The 17,205-nt window shown below is 37.5% G+C and overlaps 1 protein-coding gene across 1 annotated transcript in view; it reads left to right on the plus strand.

Annotated features, from left to right (window-relative positions):
- The first annotated feature begins 414 nt into the window (after positions 1-414).
- LOC107671017 (protein FAM102A-like) overlaps positions 415-17,205 on the plus strand; it is a 30,936-nt gene continuing 14,145 nt past the window's right edge. Inside the window, exon 1 of the mRNA XM_016463843.1 lies at positions 415-721. Within this exon, the coding sequence (XP_016319329.1) occupies positions 576-721 (146 nt within the window). The 5' untranslated portion in view covers positions 415-575. The remainder of the gene's footprint in view (positions 722-17,205) is intronic.

Consider the following 17,205-nt stretch of genomic DNA (forward strand, 5'->3'; position numbering starts at 1 on the left):
TATATATATATATATCAGAATCAGCTTTATTCGTCAGGTGTGCGCAAACACACGAGGAATTTGTTGTGGTTTTTTAAGGTGCTCCTGGTACATACATGCATACATATACACACACATCTGACATGAGAACAGAAAAAAAACATTTAAATAGTAAGACTTAACAATAAATAATAATAATAATGTGTATGAATATGGAACAGTACATTTATGTAGATTTGTGCATTATTTACTCTATATACAGCTGTATACATAAAAACAATACAACCTTTATAAATTATACTTAAAGCTTTTATCATTGGCAATATTAAAATAATCACTGACCGGAGATCAGTATGTTTGTGTGTGCGAGAGAGAGAGAGCAAAAGGGGCGGAGCTTCACAATCCCTATAGAGAATCCAAACAAACTGATCCGCGGACAGAATCTCACCTCATCCAAACACAGGAGACGTGTTTCCCCCTCAGATGATCAAACATGATCCGCAGAGAGAGCTTCCACAGCCAGAAGACACCGTTAACAGCGTTCAGTTCAAACATTAGACTTCACTAGAGAATTAAACCTTCTCAAGCTCGAGTTCATGGCGTTTCTCGTCAAGAAGAAGAAGTTTAAGTTTCAGACTCATGTTACTCTGGAGGAGCTGACAGCCGTGCCTTTTGTCAATGGAGTTTTGTTCTGTAAGATCAGACTGCTGGATGGAGGAGATTTCACTGCTTCATCATCCAGGTAAATCACCTCTTCATCATCATCATCATCATCATCATCATTTATTTTGTTTATTTATGTAATTCTGGATGCTCTCACTCAAAGTGTGCAGTGCTGATAGTGTCAGATAGTAATACTGTATTCATGCAACATGCTGCTCCAAAGTATTAAAGTTCTTTTTAATGTAAAACCATGGTACATTAATGTCTGTACTATAGTAATGCAATCTGATGCCTTGTATTGCTATCACTGTACCACAGTACCACCACAGTGCTTTTATAAGGTATATGGTAAAAATAAATAGCAGTACTATGGTTCTTGTCTTAAAATGATGCTACTACCGTGGTACTTGTTGCTCTGCAGCTTTAAAATGAAAAGTTCTTTGCTTTAAATTCAGTAGGACCTTCTTGCAGTGTTTTTTAGCATATTTGAGATGTTCTATTTTTGAGTCATATTTTGAATTATTCTTTATTTTTATATTTCCATGTTTTCATTTTCAAGTTTGAGTATTTTTTTGGTTTGTTTTTGTCTTTTATTAGTTTTGTTTTTTACACATAAAAAATATTTTTTCATCAGTTAAACTGAAAATGAGAAATGTTGCTTTGGCAACTAGCTAAAATAGTAAAATAAAAAAAAATATTGTCAGTTAATGTTTATTTAATTTCAAGTTATAAAATTATTTATTTATTGTTTACTGTAATAACTCTGCCCTCTCGTAATTGTTAAGAATCAATTTTTATTTAATTTTTTGGCTGTGGGATTTTGGAGTATTTGGTTCTAGAAAATTAAAACACTTTTTATTACATATTAGGTTCTTCTGACCATTGATTTGGTTCTAAAGGAACACTGCTAGAGTGTTGTGATTGGTTGCCGGGAGTTGCTATTAATGATCTATTTCTCAGTTAAAGTCCATCAGTTTGAGACGGTTGCATGAGGATGTTGATCGTGACATGTTCACATGTACAAGATCATTTCCAGATGCAGTGTCTGTTGAATTGTTGTTTTTGTAGTCTGATACTGCTGTCTATACGTTTCACTTCATCCTTTAATAGTGTCATTATGAGCTCCATCATGGATTTGTCTGTGTAATCTAGATATTGCATTTTATCGTTGTCCTTCGGTTTACTCATGACTCAAATGCTGTAGTCTTTCAAACATAAACAGAAACTCTCACATTACAGAAACACTGAGTTCAGGTTTCCTATACTCGTAGTAAAGTAAAGTCAGTCTTAAACTATGCATAGTTGTTATCTGAGTGTGATTTAGAGCTCGGCTGTTGTTTTCCAGGCTGTCCGGTGTCTTTTCTCCTCTTTGCTCATTTCACTCTGAGAATAACAGGAAAGACTCACTCACTGTCCTCCACATCAGTTGTTGTATCATACAGCAGTTTTTTCCATCCGTGCATCCTGGTGTTTCACTGCAGGAGTTTTGTGTTGCAAGTTGTGCTATTCTTTGCAATAACATGCTCTGATAAATCATTTGCATTTAAAGGAATAGTGAAAAAGAAAGAAAAATGCTGAAAGTGTGCTCACCCTCAGGTCATTCAAGATGTAGATGAGTTTGTTTCTAAATCAGATTTGGAGAAATGTAGCATTGCATCACTTGCTCAGCAATGGATGCTCTGCAGTGAATGGGTGCCGTCAGAATGAGAGTCCAAACAGCTGATAAAAACATCACAATAATCCACAAGTAATCCACAGCACTCCAGTCCATCAGTTAATGTCTTGTGAAGCCAAAAGCTGCCTGTTTGTAAGAGACAAATCCATCAAGACATGTTAACTTCAGTCAGGAGAGAAATCTGCACAGATCAAACAATGTTTACAAGCCAAAAGTCCAAAACAGCTCTAAACAAATATGTGGGTGGATTTTGAAGTGAGAGACAACAGAACTTTTTCACTGTCGTATTTTAGCCGGAAGCCACAGTTTAAAACATCTTAATGATGGATTTATTTCTTACAAACGCACAGTTTTTGGCTTCACAAGATGTAAACTGATGGACTGGAGTGGTGTGGATTATTGTGATGTTTTTATCAGCTGTTTGGACTCTCATTCTGACGGCACCCATTCACTGCAGAGGATCCATGGGTGAGCAAGTGATGCAATGCTGCATTTCTCCAAATCTGATGAAGAAACAAACTAATTTATATCTTGAATGACCTGAGGGGGAGCAAATGTGCATTTTTGGGGTTAACTATTCCTTTAAGGCCAGGAACATGCTTTAAAGTAATTTTGATTTCATGTTGACAGGTCTGTTTCTAGCTGTTCAGTTTATGAGAGAACCAGTGCCAGACCACAAGCTCTTAAAGGTCTCATTTATTTCTTTTTAACATTCTCATTCAAGTCACACACGTTCTCCTGTCTCCCACCCTTCAAACACACACACACACACACACACACACACACACACCTCCCTCAGCACATAAACCGCTTTTGTTTCAGTGGAGTCCTGGGTTGGTTGGCTGGAGGAAGTCAAATGGCAGCGCATGGAGACAGTAGACGGACAGAGACGTCAGTGAACGTGAGTGAGAGGAAGTTCACAGATCAGACTGTAGTTTTCCTCACTCACTTTGAGCCTGTTGGGTTCATCATCCTGCTGTTTGCTTATCTAGATTTTGAGGATTGCAGGATATTGTTGAAATGCAAAAAGAAACATCAGAAACGGAAAGTTGCTTTTTGTTTTGCAGGAAGTTTGGTGCTACATGTGGTGTTTGGTTTCACACGGTTTCAGACAGATGACAAGAACAGGAGGAATGAGGCCATCACTAGCAACCCAGCAATAAATTAGACGTCTGACCCAATTTTATTGCTGGGTGATTTGACTAGTATAATTATTCATATAATTCATTTCAGTTCAGTTTCAATAAATCAATTCAGAACTCAATGATTTACTCCAGAATATTTGCAGAAGTGCCTGCATAGCATTTTTCATCAATTAAAATTTTTAGTAGCAATATATGGAGATAAAGAATGCTGTTTATGGCTATGAATTGTTATATTGGTGCAAATTAATGTAAATGATTAACTATAATCCTTCCTTCTGTCCATTTAGTGAAAAAAGGGTAGAAAACATTCCCTGATTTATTTTTAGGTATTTTACTGTGTTTTTAGTTTTTTTTTCAGCATTTATTCAAACTATCAAGTTACTAGTCAAAAGTGGCCGTTTTATTTTATTTATATATATGTGACCACAAAAGTCTTAAGTGTAAATTTTTCAAAATTGAGATTTATACATCATCTGAAAGCTGAATAAATAAGCTTTAGCATAAACTAAAAATGAACTAAAAATTTCGTTAAAGAAATGGTAAATTCTTGCATGCATCGCACACACAAAAACGTTTGTGTTGCTTTTTATGTTCCGCCAAGATAGCCATGCATATATATGATTAAATGTTAAATACAAAACACCTATAGTTAAAAAAAAAAAAAAAAAAATCAAGGAAAGTTATCTTTATCACTTTTTTCCACTAAACAGACACAAAGAACAATTGTAGTTAATCATTTTCATTCATTTGCACCAATATAACAATTCATAGCCATAAACAGCATTCTTTCTCTCCATACATTGCTTCTAAAAACATATGCATGAAATACATTAAAAATGCCTTCTTCTGTAAACATTTTGGAGTAAATCATTGATTTCTGAATCGATTTATTTAAGCTGAACTGATTTGTGGAAATGTATTGAACTCTTAACACAACCATTTTTGCTGCTAAAGTTTAAATGAGAGCTGCAAATAAATGCCTATAGCATAGTTTTTCAGATGAGCTTCTATGATGTATTCTTCAGAGTGCATTTCCACAACAGCATCAAGTGTGATTCAAAAGAGCAAGACGAATGCTGTGACTTCTTTAAATAGTGTTGGACCTATTTTTTTAATAGCTTTACATTTTATCGAAATACTTACCTGACACACAAATGCAGATTGTTATTTATAGAAATGTAGTATTTTCCAATCCATGAATAGTAGTTTCTCATGGGAAGTTGGGTGGGCCGAATCTTCGTTAAGCAGCATTATAATTAGGAGGGTTTGGCCTGCGGTTCAATTAAAAGCATCTCGTTCCACTTACGCCTGTGTGAGCGCTGGGACAGTATGGATTTAGAAGGTTTACTAATTTTGTGCATTGACCACAACACTGAAACAGCTGATATTTATAGCAGATTCTTCTCCGTTATGTAACCGAAACCTCTCAGTTTGTATTTACTGTCATTCGTAATCATCAGCTTCTGCGCTGAAAGTGTCCAGCCACACGCCTCATGTTTGATTCACGATTCACAAGCAGAATTTACTCTATTTACTACAGAATTGATCATATTCGAAGAAATGTGGCTGTCCATGTTGCTTGGATGCTTTTTTTGTTCTTTCCATAAAAAGCAACATAAAATTGGTCTGTATGACTTCAAAATATCTGTTTTTTTGTGTTGAAAAAAAAAAAAGTTATATGATTTTTGGATTGACTTGAGAGTGAATAAATGTTGAATTTTAATTTCACTGTTTCTTTAAAGAAAGAAGTTAATTTTCAGTTCATGCAACCAACATTTTTTGGTTAATGATGATTTGCTTCACTCTGCTTGCAGGCTTAAAGTTTTGTAAGTAGTGCTATTAATTGTTATAGGTTGAAAATGTTTTACTTAGTGCAACTTTAGTTTTTGGGCTTTTAAATGATGAAAGGAATTTTTCAAAGTTGTTTGGACGTCTTTCCTAAAAAGCAGCATAACTATCTGTGGTTTTGGAGCAGGTCTGCTGTGCCGCTGTTCTTGAAAGGTTAACCATAGAAAGCACAAACCAGCCTTTTGCCACATGTACAGTTTTCCTCTAATGTGTGAAACCTGCGTGTTTTTCTCCTGACAGGCTGTAGTTCAGTTTTATCACAGGTTCAGAAATACAAGCTGCTTCTGTTACAGGTACTCATGATCACAGCGCATCAAAGATGAACCATTCTGATGAATAAAGTCAAGATGAATAATGCAGATATTCCCCTTCAAATTAATTTAGACATGCTGCAATGTTTTAGTTCAACCGTAAATATGTTCTTCAGAAAAGTGAAAGATTTTACAGTACTGGTGCATTGGCATTGGCACTTGAATTAATTTTTTAAAAAGTTTTTGAAAGAAGTCTTCTCTGCTCACCAAGGCTGTATTTGTTTGATCAAAAATACAGTAAAAGCAGTTAAATATTATTACAATTTAAAATAGCTACAGACATCTTTTTCAGAAAATGTTCAGTTAATACCAACACATTCAATGTTTTTATTTTGCCATTTATTTTATGTATGCTTTTGAATTACTCTTAATCAGAGGCGTCATGCCCATTCAAAGTGAGGGGTACGTGCTTATGAATGCAATGACCAATCAGAGGTGTTCAGATGAGTCATCGCTAAAATGCTGTGTTTTCTTCACTCGCTCGCTGTCTGAATACCTCTTTCTGGCGAATTCTCTCGTCAAGGCTCCGCTAAAGGCAGCTGCCAATCAGTTCGTGCCTGTGTGAACTAACAGACAGTGCAACCTTCTTGGTACAATAAATAATTCTGTCTTTTTTACCCCAAATACAGCGATTATCCCCTGCTAACAGAGCCACAAACGGTACACACAATAGGTCAATATTCACTATTAACCACCAAACGCTTTTCACCTGTCTCAACATCTCTCACTGTTTACACTCCGATTGATGCAAGTGAGTGAACAGACAGTGCAATTCTACACTTATTACAGTACATTTTATTCCTTTCTTTATAGAGAGCGTGTCGCGCCTGCCTCTAGATCTTTTACTGTTGTTTGCACTCCAATTGATGCACATAAGCAAACAGACAGTGCATAGACTACGATACACATCTAGCGCGCACATATCAACATGTTTCCATGTCCTGCTTTGGGAACGCTCTTCTCTCTTGCTTTTCTGTTTTCATTATTCAGTGCCCACACAGAGCGGACATTGTCAGGACTTCAGTCTGTCTCATCTGATTACTTCTGCTGTTTACCAGCAACATCAGAGAAGTGCCAAACATCACAAAACAGCGGGATAAGACGCTTCGGATCACATTCAGTCCCTTTGGGGCGAGTGAAATTCCCTGTTGCAATTAAATTTGAACGTTAGAGCCTCACAAACACAAGATCTGCTTGCGTTTCGCACGTATCAGTGATGTTTCAAAGGCCATAAACCCACCAAATGTGCACGGCACGGACTTATCATGATTCAGAGCGGATATTCTGCTTGCTCTCGTAATGGGAGACGTGTCTTTAATGCTGTAAGCAGCTGGGCGGTTCAAAAGGTCAGTCGTTGGCCTTTACGAACTGTAAGCGTCTTTGTGGGGTTTGCGTTATGTAATCGGTGCATTTGGATTTATCGTTCGCATTTCGGAAGTCTTACTCCTCGATGTCCAATAGTTATAAATCCAGAACAAGGGCTCTTTGGAAACAGTGCCATGCAGCCTCGGACTTTCTGTCCAGATTTGCGGTTATGCAACTGCATTTGTAATTCATGCAAAGTCAGCCGGCTGATTGCAGTTGTGCTGTGACCTTTTGACCTCAGCTTTATAAAAGTCACGTGTGACCTTCATTGATTGACGCAGAGTTCAGAACGGTCAATTAGTCACGTGCAGCTGATTAGTTTAACTCAATGCATTGATTTAATTTAGAGGGAAACTTTGTGTACCTCTCTTTTCAACCTCTGTGCACGGATAGTTTGATGCATATTGTATGCAAAAATGAAAGTTTTCTGCAATCTTCAAAGATGCACTCAACCAACAGTCTGTCTTAATAATTGTTGTCAGCTATTCATATGTGTTCAAATGCATAAATCTCATTCAGTCAGTGCATTTTCGTTAAGGCAACTACAGACGTCTTGTTTAGAAAATGTTCAGTTAATAACAACACATGCAATGTTTATTTTGTCATCATTAGTTGCGGCAGTGCATCAAAAACCTTAACTTAACAAATCAGCAACTTTATTCGATATTAAATTGTTCAGATTTCTTTTGGGTAGTTTGGACAACAATTTTGAGAATCTCACACATTTTTATGTTGATTCAAAGCATTTTTAGTATCTGTGAGTCAAAAAGCTCATTAACTTGTAGAACAGATCCTAGTCTTCTGTCTAGATTTAGCCTCTGTGCATGGATAGTTTGATGCATATTGTATGCAAAAACAAGAAGAGATTTCTGATATCTCCAGTTCCAATTTGACTGACTTGATGTAATTTCTCAGAGTTATTGTCTACAGGTTTATTGTCAATCTGCTGAAAAAGTCATGTTCACCAGTCTGATGCAATTTTTTTAACAGGCTACCAAATCTTTAAAAGATATTCAAGTTTTGTTTGAATCTCTTAGTAGCAAGTAATCAAGACATGCTCTTGCAAAACTAGATATTCTGTTCTGCTTTTTAGATTTATATCCGATTTACCCTCAACGTATAATGATACAAAATTTTAAGAAATAGATAAATTAACATAGGAATATACGATAATAATGATAATAATAATAAAAGAAATAAATAATAATAAAAATAACAAAAGTAAATAAATAAATTAACTAATTAAATATATACATATAATAAAATATGTGAATAATAATATAGAAATAGATATAAATATAACAAAAATTAAATAAATTGTATACATATAATAAAAATATTTTTATGAATAATACTAAAATATATAAAAATAAAACAAATAATAACAAAAAATAATAAATTATGTACATAAAATATTAATATTATTGAATGACATATAAATAAGTAAATATAAGAATATGAAATAATAATAAAAATGAAGTGAATATTTACATATAATAAAAATATATGATTATTATTATTATTATTATAAATAATAATATGAATAATTATAAAACAAATTAAATAGGTTAATCAACAATCAGCAAGGTCACTCACTCCACTGCTGGACAATGGACATTATGAGCCGAATGAATGAATGGATGAGGATGCTTCTTATTTTTAATGATAGTTTTAGTCTATCAGCATCAGTGCTGGTTGTGTTTATAGTGTGGAGGTGAGCACAAAAGCTGTCAGAGTGTGTTAGTGTTTGAGCACTGCTCTCTGTTTTTGAATACGGGCCTGTGTTTGATGTGAACCGGCGGCCTTATTAAACCAAGTTCCTCTCCAAAATCTGATTTGGCCCCTGTGCTGCTGCGGGGCCTGGGGCCGGTGACTCAGGCGCGCCGGTCGGATCCTCCTCTTCCCATCTGGAGGTGAGCAGGTTCAGGCTGGCAGAGACAGAGAACCAGCGCTTCATTTATTGGACGCTCCGGTTATCACTTCCTGTTTTGATCAGTCAGCTTGGAGGAGAGCATTATGATGCATTTGAGGGAAAAAAAATGGCATTAAATACATTTCTTATTAGATCATTGTCATGGAAGTGAGTCTTCACTAAGAGCCAGAAACCATAGTTAACCAAGACTAAAACCATAAAAAATGAAATGTAATTAAATACAATTAAATAAAAAATACACGACATAAACACGACAGCATGATTGAAATGTTAAAATGTAAAAAAAAAACAAAACATAATAATAATAAAACATGTTTATTCTGTGGCATCTAAAAAAATAATTTGGCGCCTAAGTTTTTTTCTTATAGGAGCCAGTGGCTCCTTACTCGATTTTTTTTGTCTGGAGCCCTGAAAAACTATACTAGTATACTAAACTTCCTCGCTGAAGTGAGCCGAACCCTCTGTCCGTTTCACCTTCCCTTATCCTGCGCTGTCATGCGGCCAGCAGATAGTATAGGAAGGTCTGCGGTGACGTCAGGCCCGGGGGATGTTTGTCCAAGCGCTGTCAGGCTCTGACACGAGCCGCCTGGACTCTGACACGGATGGGAGATAAGAATCCTGTTTGAGTGCAGCACATTTCTGCTCGACTGAATCATCTGCAAAAACAGCGTTACACAGACGCGGAAGAGGATCATACAGCGACTAGGGCTGTCAAAATGGCTGAAAAACTAAATTCGAATTTTGTACTTAAATATTGTCAATATTCGAATTATTTTCGAACTTAAAAGGCATAATTTCAGTTAGGGGGGAAAAAAAGTTTTTGGCTTCTCTCCTGAGGCCACAAAATATTACTAATGCATGTTTATTCAAAGCAATAAAATAACACGACTATCTTTAAAAAAAGTGCATAATGTTTAAAATAATGTTTATAAACCATATATAATTAATAAAGTTGCTTACATAATTAGAAACAAAACAGCATCATGTCTGTATGTATAGTTTAATACAAAGGGCTGAAAGCCAATCACAAAGAGTACTTTCTTCATTTAAAAACGTGGGATGCAGAAAAACCGCCATAAAGTCTCGAGACATGTTTTTTAAAAGTTGAACTTGCATTAATTTTTTACATGGCTTTCTTAACATGCGGCTCTTTTGTGCGAGACGCGAGTGCAACGGTGATAGATGTCCCTCTAGAAAATGCAATAAATATGCATTCTGTGTGAACGGCTTGGTTTCAGTTTTGCCATAAACAACAACATCTCCGCATTGATGTTCTCTTTTTCCACAATATTTTGAATGAACAACGTGACAGCACCGCATCCAGTGGGTTCAACTGGATAGGCCAGGGGTCTGCAAACTTCAATGTCAAAAGAGCCATTTTGGCTCCTTTCCCACCGAATAAAATTCATGTGGAGCCACAACATATTTGATCCCCAAATAAAGATAAAACGACATATAGCTAAAGTGTTATATTCAGTTATGTTACAGGGCATGGGGAGTAGCAACAAAATGATTCACCTATCATAACTAATTGCAAAAACTGTGGAAACAATCATGTGGCAAAGAAAGAAAAATGCCCGGCTTTTGGACAGCTGTGCCACAACTGCAAGAAAATGAATAATTTCAAAAAATGTTGCAGATTACGTTTTCAGTTTGGACCAAAGAAAGCAAATTACAAAAAGACGGTACATGAACTTGAAATAGACAAGCCCCCTGTATATGATGACACTTTCTATGTTGATGGCATTGAATTTGATAGGTGTGTAGACACTATTAACTCTTTCATGGCTGAACAGGAAGAGGGATTTGTCACTTTGCACATAAACAAAACTCCAATTGAGGTGAAAGTCGACACTGGGGCAAAGTGTAACGTAATGTCACAAACAACATTCAAGCGAATTGCCAACAATGTACAACCAGTGAAGCAAGAAAGCACACCTAACCTTGTGGCTTATGGTGGGGGTAGAATTGAAACAAAAGGTTTAGTTACACTGCCGTGTAGTTTAAAAGGACAAAGTCACTCACTCCCATTTTTCTTGGTGGATCAAGACGTCCAACCACTGTTAGGATTTCGTGCATGTTTGGACATGGGGATTGTCACGATGAGCCCGCATGTTCATCTGGTCAGTATGGAGAGCAGTACTGAACAAATCCTCAAAGAATACAAAGACTTGTTCACTGATGAACTTGGAGAACTCCCAATCACATACTCCATGACAGTAGACCCAAGCGTGCAGCCTGTAGTTCGCCCTGCACATCGCATTCCACTGGCAATGCAGGACCGTGTTAAAGAAGAGCTGGACCGCATGCAGGGTTTGGGTGTCATAACACCAGTCTCGGAGCCTACAGACTGGGTTTCGTCCATGGTCGTGACACATAAAAAGGACAGACGAGAAATCAGACTGTGCATAAATCCTAAAGATCTCAACACTGCCTTAAAGAGACCCCATCACCCAATGCGCAGCGTAGAGGAAGTAGCATCCCAGATGTCGGGGGCAACTGTATTTTTCGGTGCTGGATGCAAAGAACTCTTTCTGGCAGATACGTCTTGACCATAAGTCCTCCATGATGACTACTTTCAGCACTCAATTTGGGCGCTATAGATTTCTTCGTATGCCTTTTGGCATAAACTCCGCAAGCGAAGTGTTCCAGCGCTCAATGGAGCAGCTGTTTTCAGGGTACCCCTGTGCTATCATTGTCGACGACATCATCATCGGAGGCCGTGATGCCGCAGAACATGACGTTAATTTGAAAAGAGTGCTGAATCGAGCACGTGAGGTCAAGCTCAAACTAAACCCTGCCAAATGCAATTCCGTCTGGACCAAGTCATCTATGTAGGCCATATCTTCACTAGCGAAGGCTTGAAGGCGGATCCTTCAAAAACAAAAGCGATCTCCGAGATGCCAGCTCCCAAGGATGTTCCAGCATTGCAGCGCTTCCTTGGAATGGCAAATTACCTGGGGAAGTTTATCCCAAACTTTAGTGATGTTGCTGCACCTCTGAGGAAGTTGACACACAAAGAAACTGCATGGTGCTGGTACCAGCAGCACCAACAAGCATTTGATACCCTCAAAGCATGTTTGACCACCCCACCTGTCTTGTCATACTATGATGTAAAAAAGCCAGTCACATTAACCTGTGATGCCTCATGTTTTGGACTCGGCGCTGCATGTATGCAGGATAGCAGACCGGTTGCGTACACGTCTCACACACTCACAGACACAGAGACGCGATACGCACAGATTGAAAAGGAGCTGCTTGCTGTCGTATTCGCCTGTACCAAATTCAGAGATTATGTGTACGGAAAATCTACAATTGTCGATACAGACCACCAGCCCCTGGTGACCATTCTAAAGAAACCCATTCACACAGCCCCTGCACGATTACAGAGAATGATGCTCAGGCTACAGTGCTATGACATCACTCTGGTGTACAAGAAGGGTAAGCACATGTATCTTGCGGACACCCTATCTCGAGCTCCAAACACACAAGTCCCTCCAGACACTGAAAATGACACATTTGAGGTCATGTCCGTCAGTTACATCTCCACTGCTCGACTGGAGGAACTCAGAAAGCAAACAGCGGAGGATGAGGTGCTACAGGCTCTTAGCACTGTGATTCAACGATGTTGGCCAAATAAAGAACATACAGTGGGTACGGAAAGTATTCAAACCCCCTTCAATTTTTCACTCTTTGTTATATTGCAGCCATTTGCTAAAATCATTTAAGTTAATTTTTTTTCCTCATTAATGTACACACAGCACCCCATATTGACAGAAAAACACAGAATTGTTGACATTTTTGCAGATTTATTAAAAAAGAAAAACTGAAATATCACATGGTCCTAAGTATTCAGACCCTTTGCTGTGACACTCATATATTTAACTCAGGTGCTGTCCATTTCTTCTGATCATCCTTGAGATGGTTCTACACCTTCATTTGAGTCCAGCTGTGTTTGATTATACTGATTGGACTTGATTAGGAAAGCCACACACCTGTAAAATTTAAGGGGGGCTGAATACTTTCCGTACCCACTGTAGCTTGTGCTCCGTGCTGCGTCTGTATTTTCCCTATAGAGATGAACTAGCCCTGGAAGATGGAATAGTGATGAAAGGCCACAAAACAGTCATTCCTCGCTCATTACAGAGAGAATACATCGGCATAGTCCACAGAGGACACCCTGGTTTGGACGCTACCAAGCACAGAGCAAGAGGAATAATTTTCTGGCCAACAATGATGGCTGATATCACAGCGGAACTCATCACATGCTCAGTCTGTAACAGCACAAAGCCACATCAACAGAAAGAACCACTGAACCCATACCCAGTTCCAGACATGCCTTGGTCTACTGTGGCAACAGATATGTTCGACTGGCGTGGCCAAAACTACATGGTGCTCGTGGACTCCTACTCGGGTTGGTATGAGATTGAACTTCTCCGTGACACGACATCCTCAGCTGTGATCAGGAAATTGAAGAGGCATTTCTCTGTGCATGGCACACCGCACACACTCATTTCTGATAACGCCAGACAGTACACAAGTCAACAATTCAGAGACTTTGCCAAACAGTGGGACTTTATCCATGTCACCAGTTGTCCACAGTTCCCACAGTCAAACGGCCTGGCAGAAAGAGCGGTCCGCAGTGCCAAACAGCTGATGGAGAAATCTCACAGAGATGGGACGGATGTATTCCTCAATCTCCTAAATCTGAGAAACATTCCACGTGACCCGACGTTAGGTTCCCCTGCACAACGCCTGTTGTCACGACAGACACGGTCAACCATTCCCATTAACTCCAAGCTGTTAGAGCCAGCTCCTAAACATGCCCAGCAAGTCACTGCACAGCTCCTCCATAAGAGGATGACCCAAAAGCGATACTACGATGCCTTAAGTCGTCCACTGCAACCACTGGCAGAGGGACAAGTTGTCAGAATGCAAACCCCGATAGGATACGACCACCTTGGCACAGTAAAGGAGGTGAACAAGGAGCCTCGGTCTTACACTATCCAATGCAATGGGAGAACATACAGGAGGAACCGACGCCACATCCTTCCCGTTGCAGAACCCCCTCCATCACGGCTCACCCCCGAGGGCGTTGACTCTCAAAATACCACTACAAATACAAAGGACTGTGCTCCCCCTGCACCACACTCACCACAAATACACCTCCCACAACCAGAATCCACACCTACTGACTTGCCAAAGCACACAGTACAGTCCCCTACTAAGGTCGGCAGTGCACCTTACAGAACACGTTCAGGTCGTATTTGTAAGCCTAACCCAAGATATGAACAGTGAGTTCTACTAATGGTAGATTTAGTGGCACTTTGGTTCTTATTTTGAATACCTGCTAAATGTGTTTATTATGGCTATTTCTATATTGCCAATAGCATTTTTGTTGATGTGTTTTCTTAATGCATACTGAGATCATCTCAAGATTTGTACCTGCAATGGTTCAGTCATTTACTGCAATGGTTATATTGTTATAATTGAAGTCATTCACATTCTCAGTTGTTGACCAAGTTAATGTCATGCCGCAAATCTGTTCATTGAGCCGCACCCCTGGGATAGGCTAACAAAAAGCATTAAAATGCAATGACACCTACATCGTCATCGCATCTTGTGCGCCACTGATAAGGCTGCGTGACGCACACCTAAAATTCGAATGCCACGTTTTTCCATTCGAATGTGGATTTTTATTTTAAATTCGACGAATATTTTAAATTAGATTTTTTTTTTTGACAGCTCTAACAGCGACAGGCCTCACAAAACACCGGCTGCGTTCAGAATACTTTTTGTAAAGGAATGAATGCTTTTATTTTGCAAAGTGGATGCATTAAATTGAGCAGAAGCGCGTGTTGAGCAGTGGTCTGGATGTCAGTGTTACTGTGGTTGGGTTAGTGGTGTAGTGTTGAGTTTGAGCGGCTCATTGTGATCATTGTGTTGGTGTTCGCTGAGAGACCGTGTGCTTTGGGTCAGGGGGAGGATCTGTCCTCTTTCAGGGTTTCCTCTCTTTAATGAAGCCTCTCTCTTTTGTTTTGTATTCTGGGTTTTGTTCAGATTGTTCAGCATCTCGAGAAACGACACACAATCAGACTTACTGTGTGTTGCATATATGAATATTCAGTGCAGAAACGGTATATACAGTATATATATATGTATGTAATGTGTGTGTGTGATAATATACTTACACATATACAAGTATGTATATATATGTATGTGGGTTAAAAATGATCTGCCATTCTGATATGAAGGTTTCAGAGAAAAAGACTCATTAACAGGCTTAAATTATTGGAATAAAAAGATAATTTGACTTTTTATTATATAGGAGTTAGTTCAAATGTTATATGTATATGTTAGTTCAAATTTATAAACCCCAAGAAAACATCATGGTATTTATGATATTTCATGCATTCATGATATTTTTATAATTTGTTTAATGATGAAAAATATACATTAATGAAAAAATATGCAAGATACACGTGTAATATGTTTACTATATATTAGTGCTGCCAAACGATTAATCACAATTATTCGCATCCAAAATAAAAGTTTTGTTTTGTATGTATAAACACACACACATGCATGTATATTTAAGAAAAATGTTATGTTTGTATATCAAATATATTTTATATAAGATAAATTATATGAATATAAATATATACATGTTAATATATGTAAATATTTTCTAAATATATACCATATGTGTGTGTATTTATATATGCATAATAAATATACACAGTATACACTCATATGTAAACAAAAACTTTTATTTTGGATGCGATTATTTGCAATTAATTGTTTGACAGCACTTCTGTATATATATATTTTTTGTGTTAACTTGTGTACTGGTGTCATTAATTTTTATATTTATTAAATATTTCTTTAATATGGTATACATTGTTTTCCAAACAAAAAAAAAAGTGTCAAATCAAAATGTATCGAGCTCTGCTGAATAAAAGTGTCAATTAAATGTTTGTGTATTCAAATTCAAATTATTATTGTTTACAAAAAACTACCTGAAACTTATTTTATACACACACAAACAACTTTTTTATTGTTTTACAAAATATAAAATATTTATTTATTCACAGTTATATTTTTTTCAAAAATTACATTTCAAAATCAAATATATTCTTTACTTTATTTAATAGTATTTTTACACAATTATAACAATTATTTTTTTTTTTGCAAAAATTACGTTACAGAAACATTGCACGTTATTTAAACTATTTAAGGTTTAAGTTAAATTTTTTTATCATCTCATCTTTATTACTGATAATAAAGAGTTTTGAATCTCACCCACCTGCCTGTCATTTTTCTCTCCCAGCAAACCTTTGCTCCCTGCTAGTCTGCCTGGCTCACATCTAATGCATATTTATTCCACATGAATCTTGCTCATGGATCTTTTGCATGCTCTAAATTGTCCCGAGTCTCCCAACAATTGGTCCATTCAGGAGCGCTTGATTGGGTTTGCCTTGTCTGCCGTGGGAGAGAGTCGAGCCGAGGGCATGAAAGGAGAAAACGCAAGAACGCACAAAGCCTGTTGTGTTGTTGTTTGTGGGAGCATTTATTGTAGCAAGTGGTGCTTTGAAAATGTGTTGTTGCATCGATGGATTGGAATTCAGAGCAGTATTTCATTACAATACTGGATATTTGAAGAAAAAGTGCATGCAAATCTTGCATACTTCTTAGGATTTTCAGGATAATTTGAGTGGTTTCTTACTGGGTCAAGTCAAAAACCTTTATCTCTCTTTCTCGGTGCATTATGGGTGTCCTCTTCTCTTTCCTCCCCTGTTCCGTCAGTGTTACCATGATTGTGGTTGCTACAGTGATAGAACAAAGTACCATGGCCCCTGGAATGCTGGGAAAGAATGTGTCGGGGGGAGAGAATGAACCAGACCGGCTCTGATAACAACAAGTGCTGGAACAGAAGAAACGTACAATACTAAACCCTCTGATGACCCTCAACACGTTTATCGGCCACTTCAATGCTGCTTCATAAATGATAGGCAGATATTGCTGCAGATACTAAGGATTCTTGGAATCTGTGTGTGTGTGTGTGTTTATATCTTAAAAGGTAAATAAAATGATTCATGAATAAAGTGAATCTTTTTTATTCTGATCAGATTGATTTGACCGTTTTTATGTTTGGTGACTATATAAAATTCACTACTGTTCAAAGGTTTGGGTCTTTTAATGTTTTTGCTCACCAAAGCTGCATTTATTTGATTAAAAATACAGTAAAAAAAAAAAAAAAAAAAAAAGAAAAAATTTATTAAATTT

Source organism: Sinocyclocheilus anshuiensis, unplaced genomic scaffold, assembly GCF_001515605.1.
Source record: "Sinocyclocheilus anshuiensis isolate Anshui unplaced genomic scaffold, SAMN03320099.WGS_v1.1 scaffold332, whole genome shotgun sequence".
NCBI lineage: Eukaryota > Metazoa > Chordata > Actinopteri > Cypriniformes > Cyprinidae > Sinocyclocheilus > Sinocyclocheilus anshuiensis.